At 43.0% G+C, this 13,922-nt stretch overlaps 1 protein-coding gene across 1 annotated transcript in view; it reads left to right on the top strand.

The window, feature by feature from the left end:
* Window positions 1–13,922, top strand: part of LOC144770672 (IgGFc-binding protein-like) — an 82,713-nt gene that overhangs the window by 35,873 nt on the left and 32,918 nt on the right. Inside the window, exons 8-11 of the mRNA XM_078655388.1 lie at window positions 1,269–1,848; window positions 5,539–5,738; window positions 5,835–5,976; window positions 13,241–13,569. Of these exons, the coding sequence (XP_078511514.1) occupies window positions 1,269–1,848; window positions 5,539–5,738; window positions 5,835–5,976; window positions 13,241–13,569 (1,251 nt within the window). The remainder of the gene's footprint in view (window positions 1–1,268; window positions 1,849–5,538; window positions 5,739–5,834; window positions 5,977–13,240; window positions 13,570–13,922) is intronic.

Genomic DNA, 13,922 nt, shown 5'->3' with positions numbered 1-13,922 from the left:
CAAAGGGTGTTAGTAAGTATGTCTCTGGAAAGACCTTGTTGAAAGGTCATTCTCATGTGTGAGATAACACAAAGCCAGCGCTGTCTTTGGGTGGCCTCACAACGTCATATCTGCCTATCTGCTAAGTATTGGGTTCAGCAGCCTGACCATAAATCCTATTAATCAAACTCTTAAAGGCCTTACCACAGCATTGAGCCCTATTGTCTCTGGCACAGTGATAATTATGTTGGAATTTCATGCCTCGTCTTATTCTTTGTGGTCAGAACCAGGGCAAACTGGTTCTGACTCAGGTTTATTGAGGAGTAAAGTTTAACAATGTTTTCAAAACTGCTTCTAACATTTCTACTTAAAATCTAAGGTTGTCAATGAGTTAGATTTTCCTTCAATAAAATGTAAGAAGAATGGTTCCCAGTTCGTGCTACACAGTCGGCTGTTTAGTTGGCATCTTAAACACTGAACAGGTTTTTCCAATGTACAGCTGACACACACCCAAGTAGTATAATCTCTTTGACGTCCCTGTTACCGCTGACATATACAAGCAAACATACACTTCATGAGGTAATTATGATCATTTTGCAGCCTCAAGGTCCCCTTACAACTAACTTATTTAATGATATAGTTGACCCTAAACATGTAAAATCAGGCTGGCATATATTCTAACCCTGAAGCTTTGTTTGCTGTGTTAGAGGGCTCCATCTAAGCCAATTTTCCATTTGTGTAACACAGTATGTGTATGGCATAGGGCAACGCTGCATGTAATAATGGATTTTTGACTGTAAGCCATTTGCACAGACTGCAGACATTTACATCAATGAACTTAAATAGAAGGCAAATATACTAATATGTGTTTCACAACTGATTGCTAATTTGGAGGGACAGACACATGCAATTTCGGATTGCTTAAAAGCTTCTCTCTGCCATGTGGTCCAAAAACTGGCAGAAAGTTGTGTGCATGAAAATAAACAATTTACTTGCAATCACAATTCTCATACTGACCATAACCTTCCATTATCTCACTCACAATTGTAAATTATAGGTGTAAAATATGGGCTATTAGGGGACAGTTTGACCTCATATAAAACACAAACTCCTATGGCAAGTGATAGAGTCCAGGTACCTCCGATCTTGCAGGAATATGCTTCTGGTGCACGTCCTTTTATGTCTTGGAGTTCTGCTGGCTGTTAGTCAAGATGAGAAACAGTACAGGGATCTCAATTGTAGTAATACCAAACAAAACTAATAACGTGGCCTGTTCTCTTTTTTGTTAGGTTGACAAAATCAATAGCAACCTCCCTCTGACACTCAATGATGGAAATATTAGGGTCTATCAGCATGGAATCCGAATCATTGTGGAAACTGACTTCGGCCTAGTGGTCAGCTATGACCTGGTTTACCATGTTGTGGTCACTGTTCCTGGAAACTACAAAGGTCAACTCGAAGGCTTGTGCGGTAATTATAACGGGGACACCAAAGATGAGTTCATGCTGCCTTCCAAGACTCTGGCTTCAGATGCCACCAAGTTTGGCACAGGATGGAGAGTCAATATTGCAGGTGTGAGCTGTAATGAAGGCTGTGGTGGAAGTGGCAATGCCTGCCCTGTCTGTCCAGATGCAAAAAAGAACATCTTCAAGCAGGATAATTACTGCGGCTTCTTGAAGCAAGAAAGCGGTCCACTAAGCGCCTGCTACGCCACCATCAACCCAGATGTATACTACAACAACTGCATTTTTGACCTGTGTGCGGGCAATGGTGACCAGAATGTTCTGTGCCACAGCATCCAAAGCTATGTAGCTGCTTGCCAGGCTGCCGGCATCACCATCCAGCCCTGGAGAAGTGACTCTTTCTGCCGTAAGTTTAATTACCCTAAGATGTCCACACCTATGATATGTTCGCAACCCACTTGGTATTAATGTTTTCTGCTCTTATCAGGCTTCCTGCTTGGTATTCTGCCTCTTCATGTTCTTGCCTTTTTCTGTGACTCCAGCTACAATTATTGCACTCTGTCCACTTCACTCTTTCCAGTGTTTTGTTGCATCACACCTCGTTTCCCAGCTAGGACTCTTTCTATAACACATTGTTAATACTTTCTCAAATTCTCCCACAGCAATTCTTCGTCCTCTTTATCTCCATAGCTTACTTACTCGTATTTGATCACTTTCTCACTTTCCTCTTCTTTTTTCTCTCACTTTCTCCATGTCAAGCTCTGTCCTTGTTCTCTTTGTTTACTTCTCTTGCCCTCTATTGCCTTCTATCTTTCTCTTTTCTGCTTTCTTTCTATCATTCTCACTCACTTAACGTCTGTTACTATACTCTTGTTCAATATTTACCCTCTCTCCCTTGCTCTTTGCCTTTTGAATGCCTCTCCTCTACTCTCTTTCTTATTTCTCTTGCTTCCTACATTTTCCTCTGCGTGATTGCCTACTATTTGACTAAACAATTAAACTTTTGGTATCCATTTCCTCACCATATAAGCAATTTGTTTCTCTATCCATTTCCTCACCATATAACCGATTTTTTTCTCAATTTTTCCTTGTAACCCATTCATTTGTCGCGGTGTTCCCATAGAAAGACCCATTTATTTGTCTCCATTCCTCTACATTACTTATTTCTTAGTTCTGATGTATGTTTGGATGGTAAAGTAATCTCCAAAAGAAGAGAGTTTCCCAGGGACCAGAAAGGACTGGGTATCAAGAACTGTATCAAAAAGGATTCCTTTCTGTATATTAGTCTTTCAATAAGTGACCAACAGGCCTACACGTTTGAATCAATTGTTATTACTTTATAGTTATAGTTTTACTCAACATTAGTACTCCACACTAGAATGTCATTTTTAGTTACTCTCAAAGTTTTATTTTTTTTAAAAAGAAAGACATTTGCATTTATAAACTTTGTATTGCATTATACACACTTAAAATTATTAAAAGGGTGCTCTGTTACACTTTTAACTACTGTCTAACAATTCCAAATTACGGTTTCTAATTCAGAGTCACACCAGGTTAAAATTTTTTTTTGTATATTCACATTCAGTACACAATACAAAACAATTCATATTCAGTTAATGAGTCCCATTGTCGACGCGTTTCGGTGCGTAGGTTACATTTGTGGCACCTTCCTCAGGACAGACGTAGTTTTAAAACCAAAATTTTAACTTCTTTTTGAAGTATAGGGATTTCAGTCCTTGTATTGATTTTCAGGACTTCTCTATTTCAGTTTGGCGTTGCGCTTTGCGTCGTTCACACCAAGGTCTTATTCAATCATTGACTTTTTATAGAGATTTTATTGACCCTTTAAATAAAGGTGTCTGTCAAAGCAGGTACTGTGTTCCAATATGCCCCTTGTGCATTCGGTAATCTTACTTCGCAATGTACATTCGGTAATCTCACTGCGCCTATCACTTTGTCGCTTAATGCCGACACTCAGGCTGTTTCTTGCTTACACCCTCTCACGTGGTGTCTGGAAACCTAGATAGGATGAAGTGTTTTACATTAGCCCGAAGTGCAGCTCTTGCTTTTCTTGTGCCGAAGAAGCTTTCACTCTTGGGTTGGAGCGATGTTTTTAATTCAATCTGCTCACGACCTTCTTTTTACCGGCGTGAGGCGAAACTGCTTCCGACTGCTTCCTGCTTTGAAGCTCAGAAGCGGTCAAAGCAGGAAGCAGTCGGAAGCAGTTTCGCCTCACGCCGGTAAAAAGAAGGTCGTGAGCAGATTGAATTAAAAACATCGCTCCAACCCAAGAGTGAAAGCTTCTTCGGCACAAGAAAAGCAAGAGCTGCACTTCGGGCTAATGTAAAACACTTCATCCTATCTAGGTTTCCAGACACCACGTGAGAGGGTGTAAGCAAGAAACAGCCTGAGTGTCGGCATTAAGCGACAAAGTGATAGGCGCAGTGAGATTACCGAATGTACATTGCGAAGTAAGATTACCGAATGCACAAGGGGCATATTGGAACACAGTACCTGCTTTGACAGACACCTTTATTTAAAGGGTCAATAAAATCTCTATAAAAAGTCAATGATTGAATAAGACCTTGGTGTGAACGACGCATAGCGCAACGCCAAACTGAAATAGAGAAGTCCTGAAAATCAATACAAGGACTGAAATCCCTATACTTCAAAAAGAAGTTAAAATTTTGGTTTTAAAATTACGTCTGTCCTGAGGAAGGTGCCACAAATGTAACCTACGCACCGAAACGCGTCGACAATGGGACTCATTAACTGAATATGAATTGTTTTGTATTGTGTACTGAATGTGAATATACCCAAAAAATTTTTAACCTGGTGTGACTCTGAATTAGAAACCGTAATTTGGAATTGTTAGACAGTAGTTAAAAGTGTAACAGAGCACCCTTTTAATAATTTTAAGTGTGTATAATGCAATACAAAGTTTATAAATGCAAATGTCTTTCTTTTTAAAAAAAATAAAACTTTGAGAGTAACTAAAAATGACATTCTAGTGTGGAGTACTAATGTTGAGTAAAACTATAACTATAAAGTAATAACAATTGATTCAAACGTGTAGGCCTGTTGGATGGTAAAGTAACCTTCTGATTTCTAGGGGAAATATTATACAAAAGAAGAGAATGCACCCCTATATTCAACCACCATACTGTCCTCATTGAGAAAGTGAATTCTCCTCCAAATATGGTATTTCCCCCAGAAATCACAGGATTTTCCATTACCTTCCAACTGTAATTCAGGCCTTTTTTCTATTGTCTACCACCATTTAGATGACTTCCATGCCTCAGTTCCCTTACCATATGCCTCAATTGTTTTTTCTTCAGTTTCCATCATATAGTTCACTTTTTTTATACCTGTTCTCCACCTCAATACCCAATGCTTGGATGCCATTCTTCTGCCACATTGCTTATTTCTATGCATTAAATCCCTCGCCACATAACACATTTCTTTGTCCTGACTTATAGTTGGCTAGTAACGAAGCATCCTCCAATTTCTGGAACAGGTAATACATTATCTGGCATAACTTTCGCCACCACTTCATATTTAGCACTTCATCCAGAAATTGTGGGATGTTCCATTACCACCTACATTTAATTATTGCTCCTTGCTTCTATTCTCCCACCACATAGGGCATTTGTCTCCATTCCCCACCACATGTTTTGGTTCTAGTCCTCAACCACAGACAATTTCTTAATTTCCTTTCCGACCATTTAATGACTTTAAATTTGTTATTCCTCCACATAGCTCACCTCACCATTCCCTGAAAGCCAAAGACATGAGCTATTCCCTAGACTGTAATGAAATCCAGAGATTCACAGGTAGATGATGCATCTGACCGGCCAGAAGACTGGGGCAGGTTGAATCATGTTAGATGCTTATAACTTCCAACTTTCCACTAGGGATGTGTCTTTGTTTCCATAGATGCCAGCCAGCCAAGCTCTGCTGCACAAACTATGTCAGTACCTAACATTTAAATGTCACCCAATTAGTCAAATCCCTGATTCTTATAGGTTTGCATTCTTCCTCAATGTGCTTGTCAGAAATCCATGCATCATGCATGTTGCCTGATTTCTTTTTCCAGCTCTAAGTTGTCCATCAAACAGCCACTATGCAATGTGTGCGGATATATGTTCCACATCTTGTGCCGGAATCACAGACATGGCTAAATGCCCAACAACTTGTGCGGAGGGCTGTGAATGCAATGATGGATTTTTCTTCGATGGCAAGGGATGTGTCTCCATGGACAACTGCGGCTGCTTCGAGAATGGGAAATACTACAATGTACGTTGTTATGCTACTCCATAGACCCGCTGTCCTTGTTAAAAATGTGTGTGAGGGTAACAGATCACTGTAACATTCTCTATTGCGATTTTACAGCCTGATGAAACAGTTGTGTCTGCGGACTGCAAGCAAGTCTGTACTTGCCTCGCCACAGGTGGCCTTTTCTGTGAAGATCTCAACTGCGCCAGTGATGAGAAGTGCTTTATCAAAGACGGTATCGCAGGATGTGTCAACAAAGGTAAATACAATACAAGTCTTGTGTTCTTAGAGTGCTGTATTCATGTGATCTCGCTTGAGCTAGCTGCTTGTAATTCATCAGTGGCTGACACTTGATGGTCTTGCTCTGTATGACACATCCAGTTAGGGGTGGTGGACTAAGTGCTATCAGAATTTATTTGGCACAATTTTGTCTTTCACTGCTGGAATGGGAACCAAAAGCAGCCCAGACAATTCTTGTCAGACCAGCCCCATATTGCATGTAGTGAGTGCAGCGAGCAAACCTGACCTTTGTAAGAAGGTTTGGGAGAGAGGCCCTCCCTAAACCAATGTTTGAAAAAAATTGCAAATAAGGTACGATTTGTATCAAGAATATTTGGGTGGATCCAGGGTAGTGCCTGCATCCCCAAGCACAATGGTCAGAATTATTTTTCACCTTTTTATGCCCTACCTTTGTTTGCTGCACAGAGTCCAACATGTTTTTTATTGCTGTGTCAGAAGTGTTGTTCCCTTGTTTACTGTATGAAGTTGAGATCCTCTTTTAACTTTACGGTGTTGTTAAAGAAGTCACAGGACGTGTCTTTCACAGTGTCTACCCTGGGTAATTTTTTTTTTTTTAAATCCACCCTCTTCACCTCACCACGACTGGTAAAGGCTGCTTGCCAAGCCAACACTCTTCTAATAAATCCACAAGAATAAAGGAGCGACTCCCTGTAGATAAATAAAAAAGCAGGTTCCCACATATCTTAGAGCCTGTTATACCAAATGCCTTGAAACTTGGAGCGATATGTAGAAAGCTATTTTGCGATCGCAAAGCCCTCAATAAAAAAAATGCAGGGTTTGCAAATGTACTATACCCATTTTGCGATTCTGGAACAGGTTTCCGAATCACAAGATGGGTTTGGAAATGCATAACAAACCGTTGTTTGAAAGGAGCATGGTTAGGGCATCCCTTCTAATAAGTTATTTGCTCTGGTATGTATGAATGTTTTGCAACAAAAATCCAGCGGCAAATCATTGAAAGCTTACCAACTCCCGAGGTGGGGTGGTAACATATTTGCAGAAAGGAAGAGGCCGGTTTGGGAGCCCCTCTCCTTTGTGAAAGTAGAAAAATAAAAAATGTAGGGAGTAGGCAGTGGTTCCGGGGACCCACTACTCACTTTCAAACAAACTTAGAAAAAAATAACTTTTCTTTTTAAATGCAGCCCATTTCCTTTAAGGAAAACATGGTGTGTTAAAAAATGTTAACTTAACTTAAATCCGATCACAGATGTGGTGAACCCAGCAGGCCATCATCTCTTTCATGGCCTCCAAACGCAGTGAATCACAATTTGCGACCAACTTCAATAAAATAGATGAGGTAGACCCATATGCAAAAGGAGATTTAATACATCAGGCCCTAGGCCTCAAAGTATGGGAGAATGATCTTCCTCTTTCTTAAGAACCATGCACCGGCATTAAAGAGTAGCAGTTCTCCAGTAAGAGTGACTCAGTTTTGGTAGACAACAGCAAGCGTGGACTCTTTCGAGACTACTTGATTTATAGATAAATAGCAAGTACCAGCTGCAGCCGGCTTCTTTAACGTGTACATTAAATTTAAGACTTTAACAGAATCTTCACAAACAGAGCATTTCTTGGTAAACGACCCTCAAAGCCCAGTCTTATCCAAAATGGTTCAAAGGACTCCATCTTGGGTTTTTCAGCTTGGAATCCTGTAGTTAATGAAATGAGAACCAGATCCCACATTAGGCATCATTATAAATCAGGCAGATATAGGTGCGAGGGTGCTGTATGGCAAATATTAAGGCTTTTTGCTAATATCCCCACACCAAAATCGAGCCACTCCAAGCTTTTACTCCTTTGAATGGAACATAACCTGAGGACTTGGGCTTACAGATCCTAAATGTTTTCCTTCTTCTGGGTCGAATACCAAGACAAAAGCTGCCTCCTTCTGACACCACCTTGATCATTTGGTAAATGTTTGCACTGGGACATCTTTCGAAGACGTGGAGCCCTCTTCACACACAGCCTATTGCCTTTCCCCACTGAGTATTTGGGACTTCCATTCAAGAGACTAAGGGGCATATTATCAAGACAGGCGATAAAATTATCGCAGTTTAAGCGGCAGAAAACTGTTGAAGCCCATGATAGATGTCCTTCACATTTAACATGGGCTTCAACTGGAATTCCATAGAGCATATTATCAAGCCCATTATCGCCGTTTTAGCGGCGGTTTACTGCCGCTAAAACGGCGATAATTTTATCGCCTGGCTTGATATATGCCCCTAAGTCGGGAAGTAAAACCTTTCACTGGGTTGAACCTGGTCCCTGTATCCCATTCACGCTCTATTACAGTCAGTGTTAGAACTGTGACTTTAGTTGGCAGTAGTTGGCACCCATCCACGAAGCGACACTCACTTTAGTCAGAGTAAGGGAGTCATACAGCTATGATAGCCCCGGCTCACCCCCTTGGTAGATTGGCACGAGCAGTCAGGCTTATCTCGGAGGCAATGTGTAAAGCATTTGCAAATACACACACACACACACACACACACACACACACAGTGAAAACAGCACAAAAAAAATCCACACCAGTTTACAAAAATATCCAATACTTATCGGCATAAAATTAGACCAAAATGTCAAAAATACATCATACACAAGGAAAGAAATCACTCTTCAAATGATAAATCAGGTCAGTCCATAGAAATCTATGGATGTGTCACTTTTAGCACAAAGTATCTGAGATGCGTGAAACAAAAAATGGCGATGTGGGCCATATGGGAGGTGAGGCACCTAAAAACACATTGATGTGTTGATCCCTTACTACAGAGGAGGTGATGCGTCGATTCCTTACTGGCAGAGGAGGTGATGCATCAATTCCTTATTGCTTGGCAGGGAAGCTGATACGTCAATTCCTTGCTGACATGGGAGGTGATGCGTTGTTTCCTTGCTGTTAGGGAAGTGTCAAAGTCCAGACACAGAGCCTGGGTTCCTTACTGCAGGGCAGTATCTATATCTAGCACCAAGGGACGATGCTTCGAAGTCCAGTTGCACTGCAGCAATTTGACAGCGATGAAGTCGATGATTGGATTTTCTCCTTCAGTTCACCAGATTCCACTTCCAAGGGCCCAGGGACTGGAGATTGCACCACTTGGGAGGTCAGGACTCTCAGCAGTCTTATATGGCCCTGAGATTTCTTAACAGGCGGCAAGCACACATGAGACCTTTGAGAACCTTGGACAGTAGCACACAGAAAGCAAAGTCCAGTCCTTGCACTCCCAGAACAGCAGCAGCAAACAGCAGGCCAGCACAACAAAGCAACAAGCAGAGTGTCAGTCCTTTCTACAGCATTCAGGTCTTCTTCCTGGAAAATGTCCTCTGTCCAGAAGTGTTCTGATTAAGGGTTGTCAGTGGTCTAATACGTATACCCCTTTTTGCCTTTGAAGTAGGCAAACTTCAATGGAAAGTATTTGTAGGGCACAAGACCCTGCCTTTCCCTCACCTGGCTCCAGACACACTACAGGGGGTGGAGAGGGCTTGGTGTGATGACAGGCACAGCCCTATTCAGGTGTCAGTGACAACTCCTCCCAGCACTCTAGGTCAGGAAAGCCCATCAGCCTAGTGGTGGCCCATCGGGATATGCCAGGCAGACTTTAGCTCCCTTTGTGTGACTGTCTAGAGTGAATGCACGGACATCACACCACCCCAGGACCTCTGTAACAAACTCAGCTCCTACTTCCACCTACAGATCAAGGCATTCTACGACAACCTCAACTAACAGTATCCAGAACCCCCCGTCCCCAGCCTTGACAGCCAGCCCTCCATCACCACCTGGACACCGGTCTCCACCTAAGACACCACCGTGAACATGAAAAACACCCACTCAAGAGCCTCCATGGATCCCTGCCCTCTCACATTTTCCACAGAGCCGCCATCCCGCCCGAATAACGCCACACCATCAACCCCACCTACAAAGCAGACATCTTCCCCGACGACTGGAAGAGAGCTAGGTCAAGCACCTCTTCAAGAAGCCAAGGGCAGACCCGACAGACCTGAAAAACTACCAGCCAATTTGTCTCCTTCCCTTCGCAGCTAAAGTCTCAGAAAAATTTGTCAATGCACAACTAACCACCTTCATCGAAGAGAACGCCATCTTTGACTCCTCCCAGTCTGGATTCCGCAGCAACCAGACCGCCCTCCTCACCGCCACCGAAGACATCCGCATGTTACTCGACCAAAGACACACCGCAGCCCTCATTCTGCTAGACCCCTCCACTCCCTTGGACACAGTCTCCCACTGCACTCTTGCAACCAGACTCCACGACGCTAGCATACAAGGACTTGCCATCAACTGGATCCACTCCTTCCTCACCGGCAGAATCCAACAGATCAGATCCCCACCCATCCTCTTCAAACCAACAGAGATCAACTATGGAGTACCCCAAGGATCATCGCTCAGCCCCACGCTCTTCAACATCTATAAGGTCCCCCTCGCTGCTATTGTGAAACAGAATGGGCTCAGCATAGTATTCTACGTCGATGACACTCAGCTTATCCTCTCCCTCACGAAGAACCCCAGAGATACCAGACTCAGCTTCCAAGAAGTAATGAGGGACTACACAGCCTGGATGAGCGACAGCTGCCTAAACCTGAACTCAGAGAAGACAGAGGTCCTCATCCTTGGACCTTCCCCCTCTGCATGGGACAACTCCTGGTGGCCCTCCGCCCTCGGAAACCCACCCACCTTGATGAACTAAGCCCGGAACCTCAGCATCAGCCTAGACTCCTCCCTCACCATGACTCGTCAGGTCAACACCGTCGCCTCCACCTCTTTCAACACCCTCTGCATCCTCCACAAGATCTTCAAGTGGATCCCGTCCGAAGCCAGGAAGATCTTCACCCACAAACTCATCACCAGCAGATTGGACTACGGAAACGCCCTCTACACGGGAATCGGGAATCAACAAATCCCTGCTACACAAACTCCAGACCATCCACAACTCTGCTGCCCAACTTATCCTAGGCACCTCACGACACGAGCACATGAACCAATACCTGCGAGACCTCCACTGGCTCCCCGTCGAGAAGAGAGTAACCTTCAAACTACTCACCCACGCCTACCAATAGGGCCCAAATACCTCAACGAAATCGCTTTCCACGCACCCAAAAGAAACCTCCGCTCCATTTACCTCACCTCAGCAACAACCCCAGGCATCTGCAGAACCAGAGCTAGGGGAAGAGCTTTCTCCCACCTCGCAGCCAAAGCCTGGAATGAACTCCCAGTCAACATCAGACGCTCCCCACCCTGCACACCTTCAGGGAGAGCCTCAAGACCTGGCTGTTCCGCTGACCTCGAGCTGCCCACCCCAAGCGCCTTGAGAGCCTCACAGGAGAGTAGCATGCTTTATAAACCCCTGATTGTTTGATTGTTTATTGAATGCAAAAGATCCAAGCCAACCCAGACGTGTATTCTACAGACAGACAGAGGCACAGAATGGTTAAGCAAGGCAATTCTCTAAAAGTAAAAGGCACATAGATGATGGACGGAACGTGGAACAAATCAAACATTCACCCCCCCAGTCAAGAGATCTGCGTTTAAACCCATTGTTCTTTCGTTCATCATGCCACCCCAGTTTAGACCCATCCATATGCAAATCAGTCTTGACTCTGCTCCTCATGGGAACAGTCCAGTCCGTAATGCCAAGCCAGGTCCTACTTGGACCAAAAACAAGTATCCTGAGACTTGTTTGGGACTATCACCCCTCATCAGCCAGGTTAGCTTGAATCCAGGGGCACAGTGAGCCTGGAACCCACATCTCGGCATACCCGGCGCACTTAGGGCGAGAAAGCAAAAGACACACAGATGATGGACGGAATGCTGAACAAATCAAACATTCACCCCCAGTCTAGAGGGCTGGGTTAAATACATTGATCTTTTGCTCACCATGCCACCCCCACCCCATTTTAGACCTAGCCATATGCAAATCAGTCTAGACCCTGCTCCACATGGAAAGTCTGTCAACAAGTGGCATCAGTGTGAGTCGCTGTACAAGTGGAGTGCAGCTAGGGGGTGGGAGGATTGAACAAACGGGATTGACCCACTAGAGTTGTACACTCTACAGAAATTATTACAGACATGCACCAGAGGATCTGCAAGGAGAAGTGGAAGACTCGCTCTTGATTAATCTTTGAAGAATCTACATCAAGACTTAGCAGATAGTCGATTCCCTATAGATGAGGTACAGCACAAGTAAGTGCAGGGAGAGGTCCATAGAACTGGAATCGCTGCAGCTGGTAGGAGTATCCTGCTGGAGGAAGTAGAGATGTTCAAGCTAAGTTTCACAGACATGTGTTGAGGGTATGAAGTTGCAGAGCAAGTCTGACAGGCAGATGAAATGGTACTCCAAGTCAAATGAGTTTACTAAGCCAATCTGGATTTGTAATCTAGACAGCACTGTATTGATGTCCGGCATAGATCCCAAAGTAGTTCTACTTCAAATTAGCTCGAGTGGAAAAGGAAATGAGAGTGGTGTTTTTATGAGAGCTCTACCTCAGAAAAACATAATTGGAACTGTGATTTTAATATTAATTTATGTGGAAGAAAAATTCAGGTGAGCATAATACCTGCTATTATCATTTTGATGGAATTCACTGGTGCTGTACATCTGATGGACATATTTTCTGGCATGATTAGTATGCCTTCAATAACAGTGTTAGACCTTAGTTCTTTTGGCATTATAGTCATGATGGGTTTACATTCTTTCAGCACGAATGATTGGTGTTACTCCTGCTCTTTTGTCAATTGTTAGCTGGGCCATTACTGCTCCTGTGGCACAAATACTGTCCTGTATGAATGATGTTAATGGAACAGTGCAGGAAGAATTGAAGTATTAGATAATTTCTTGAGGTGCTGTGAGCAAATATCATCGGCTTAAGCCAACATTCATGAAAAACTTACTGAGAACAGATATTAATAGCTTTTTCTATATCTTTTGTGCAATTATGGCTCTTGCAAGCTTTCTTATGTTTGGATAGACGTGGGGAGGTTGTTAGAGGGCGAATTGAGTGTGTACAATGAGAATATTCAATCACTGGACTTTTCAAATGTCAATACAATAAGTCTATAAGCATAATAGTAGTTCAATCTTTTTGATCAATAAACGTCTGACCTGGTTAGCGAGAATGATAGCTAATGTTCAAATACCATCTTTCTTGCCAGAGTGTTAAAACTGCCAAAATAAACGTACTAAATTCTAAAATCTACATGTTATGCCATGTTTCAGACCCTTGCAAATCTATGAAATGCCGAACAAAGGAGACCTGTAAGATCAAGGATGGAAACCCTGTGTGCGTGCCAGACTATTCAGGCACCTGCTGGGGATGGGGAGATCCTCACTACCATACCTATGATGGGTACAACTATGACTTCCAGGGCACATGTTCCTACACCATTTCTAAGTACTGCGGCACCGACCCTACGCTCGTCCCCTTCGTCATTGATGAGAAGAACGACAACCGAGGGAACCAAGTGGTTTCCTATGTGCGATTGGTTAACATCTATGTGTACGGCTACAAGATATCCATCTACAAGGGTGAAATTGGAAAGATAAGGGTGAGTAATCTGACAGTAATAGTCGAAAAGCAACAAAAAATACTTTTGTAATTTGTCTTTTGTGGCATTCACTTTGGTTAAAACAGGAACAGGTAATCTGATTGTGTCCATTTATTTACTGCCATTGAAGCCAAAAAGATCACTACTTAAAGCAAGAATCCTGACTGAGAATGTTAATAAAACAACATTTTTATGATGCTTGGACACCTGCACTAAATTAATACTGGACCAACAATAATACTGGAAATAATGTCATTCTGCCACCCACATTCCAAACTATCCCAAGCTACTTTGTCAATTAGAAGGAACTGGAAATCAAGCCACAAATGTAATTTTTTAGAAGTTCCCTAGTT

The sequence above is a fragment of the Lissotriton helveticus genome, chromosome 7, assembly GCF_964261635.1.
Source record: "Lissotriton helveticus chromosome 7, aLisHel1.1, whole genome shotgun sequence".
In the NCBI taxonomy this organism is placed as follows: domain Eukaryota; kingdom Metazoa; phylum Chordata; class Amphibia; order Caudata; family Salamandridae; genus Lissotriton; species Lissotriton helveticus.
This window is presented reverse-complemented; position numbering and strand designations above follow the sequence as displayed.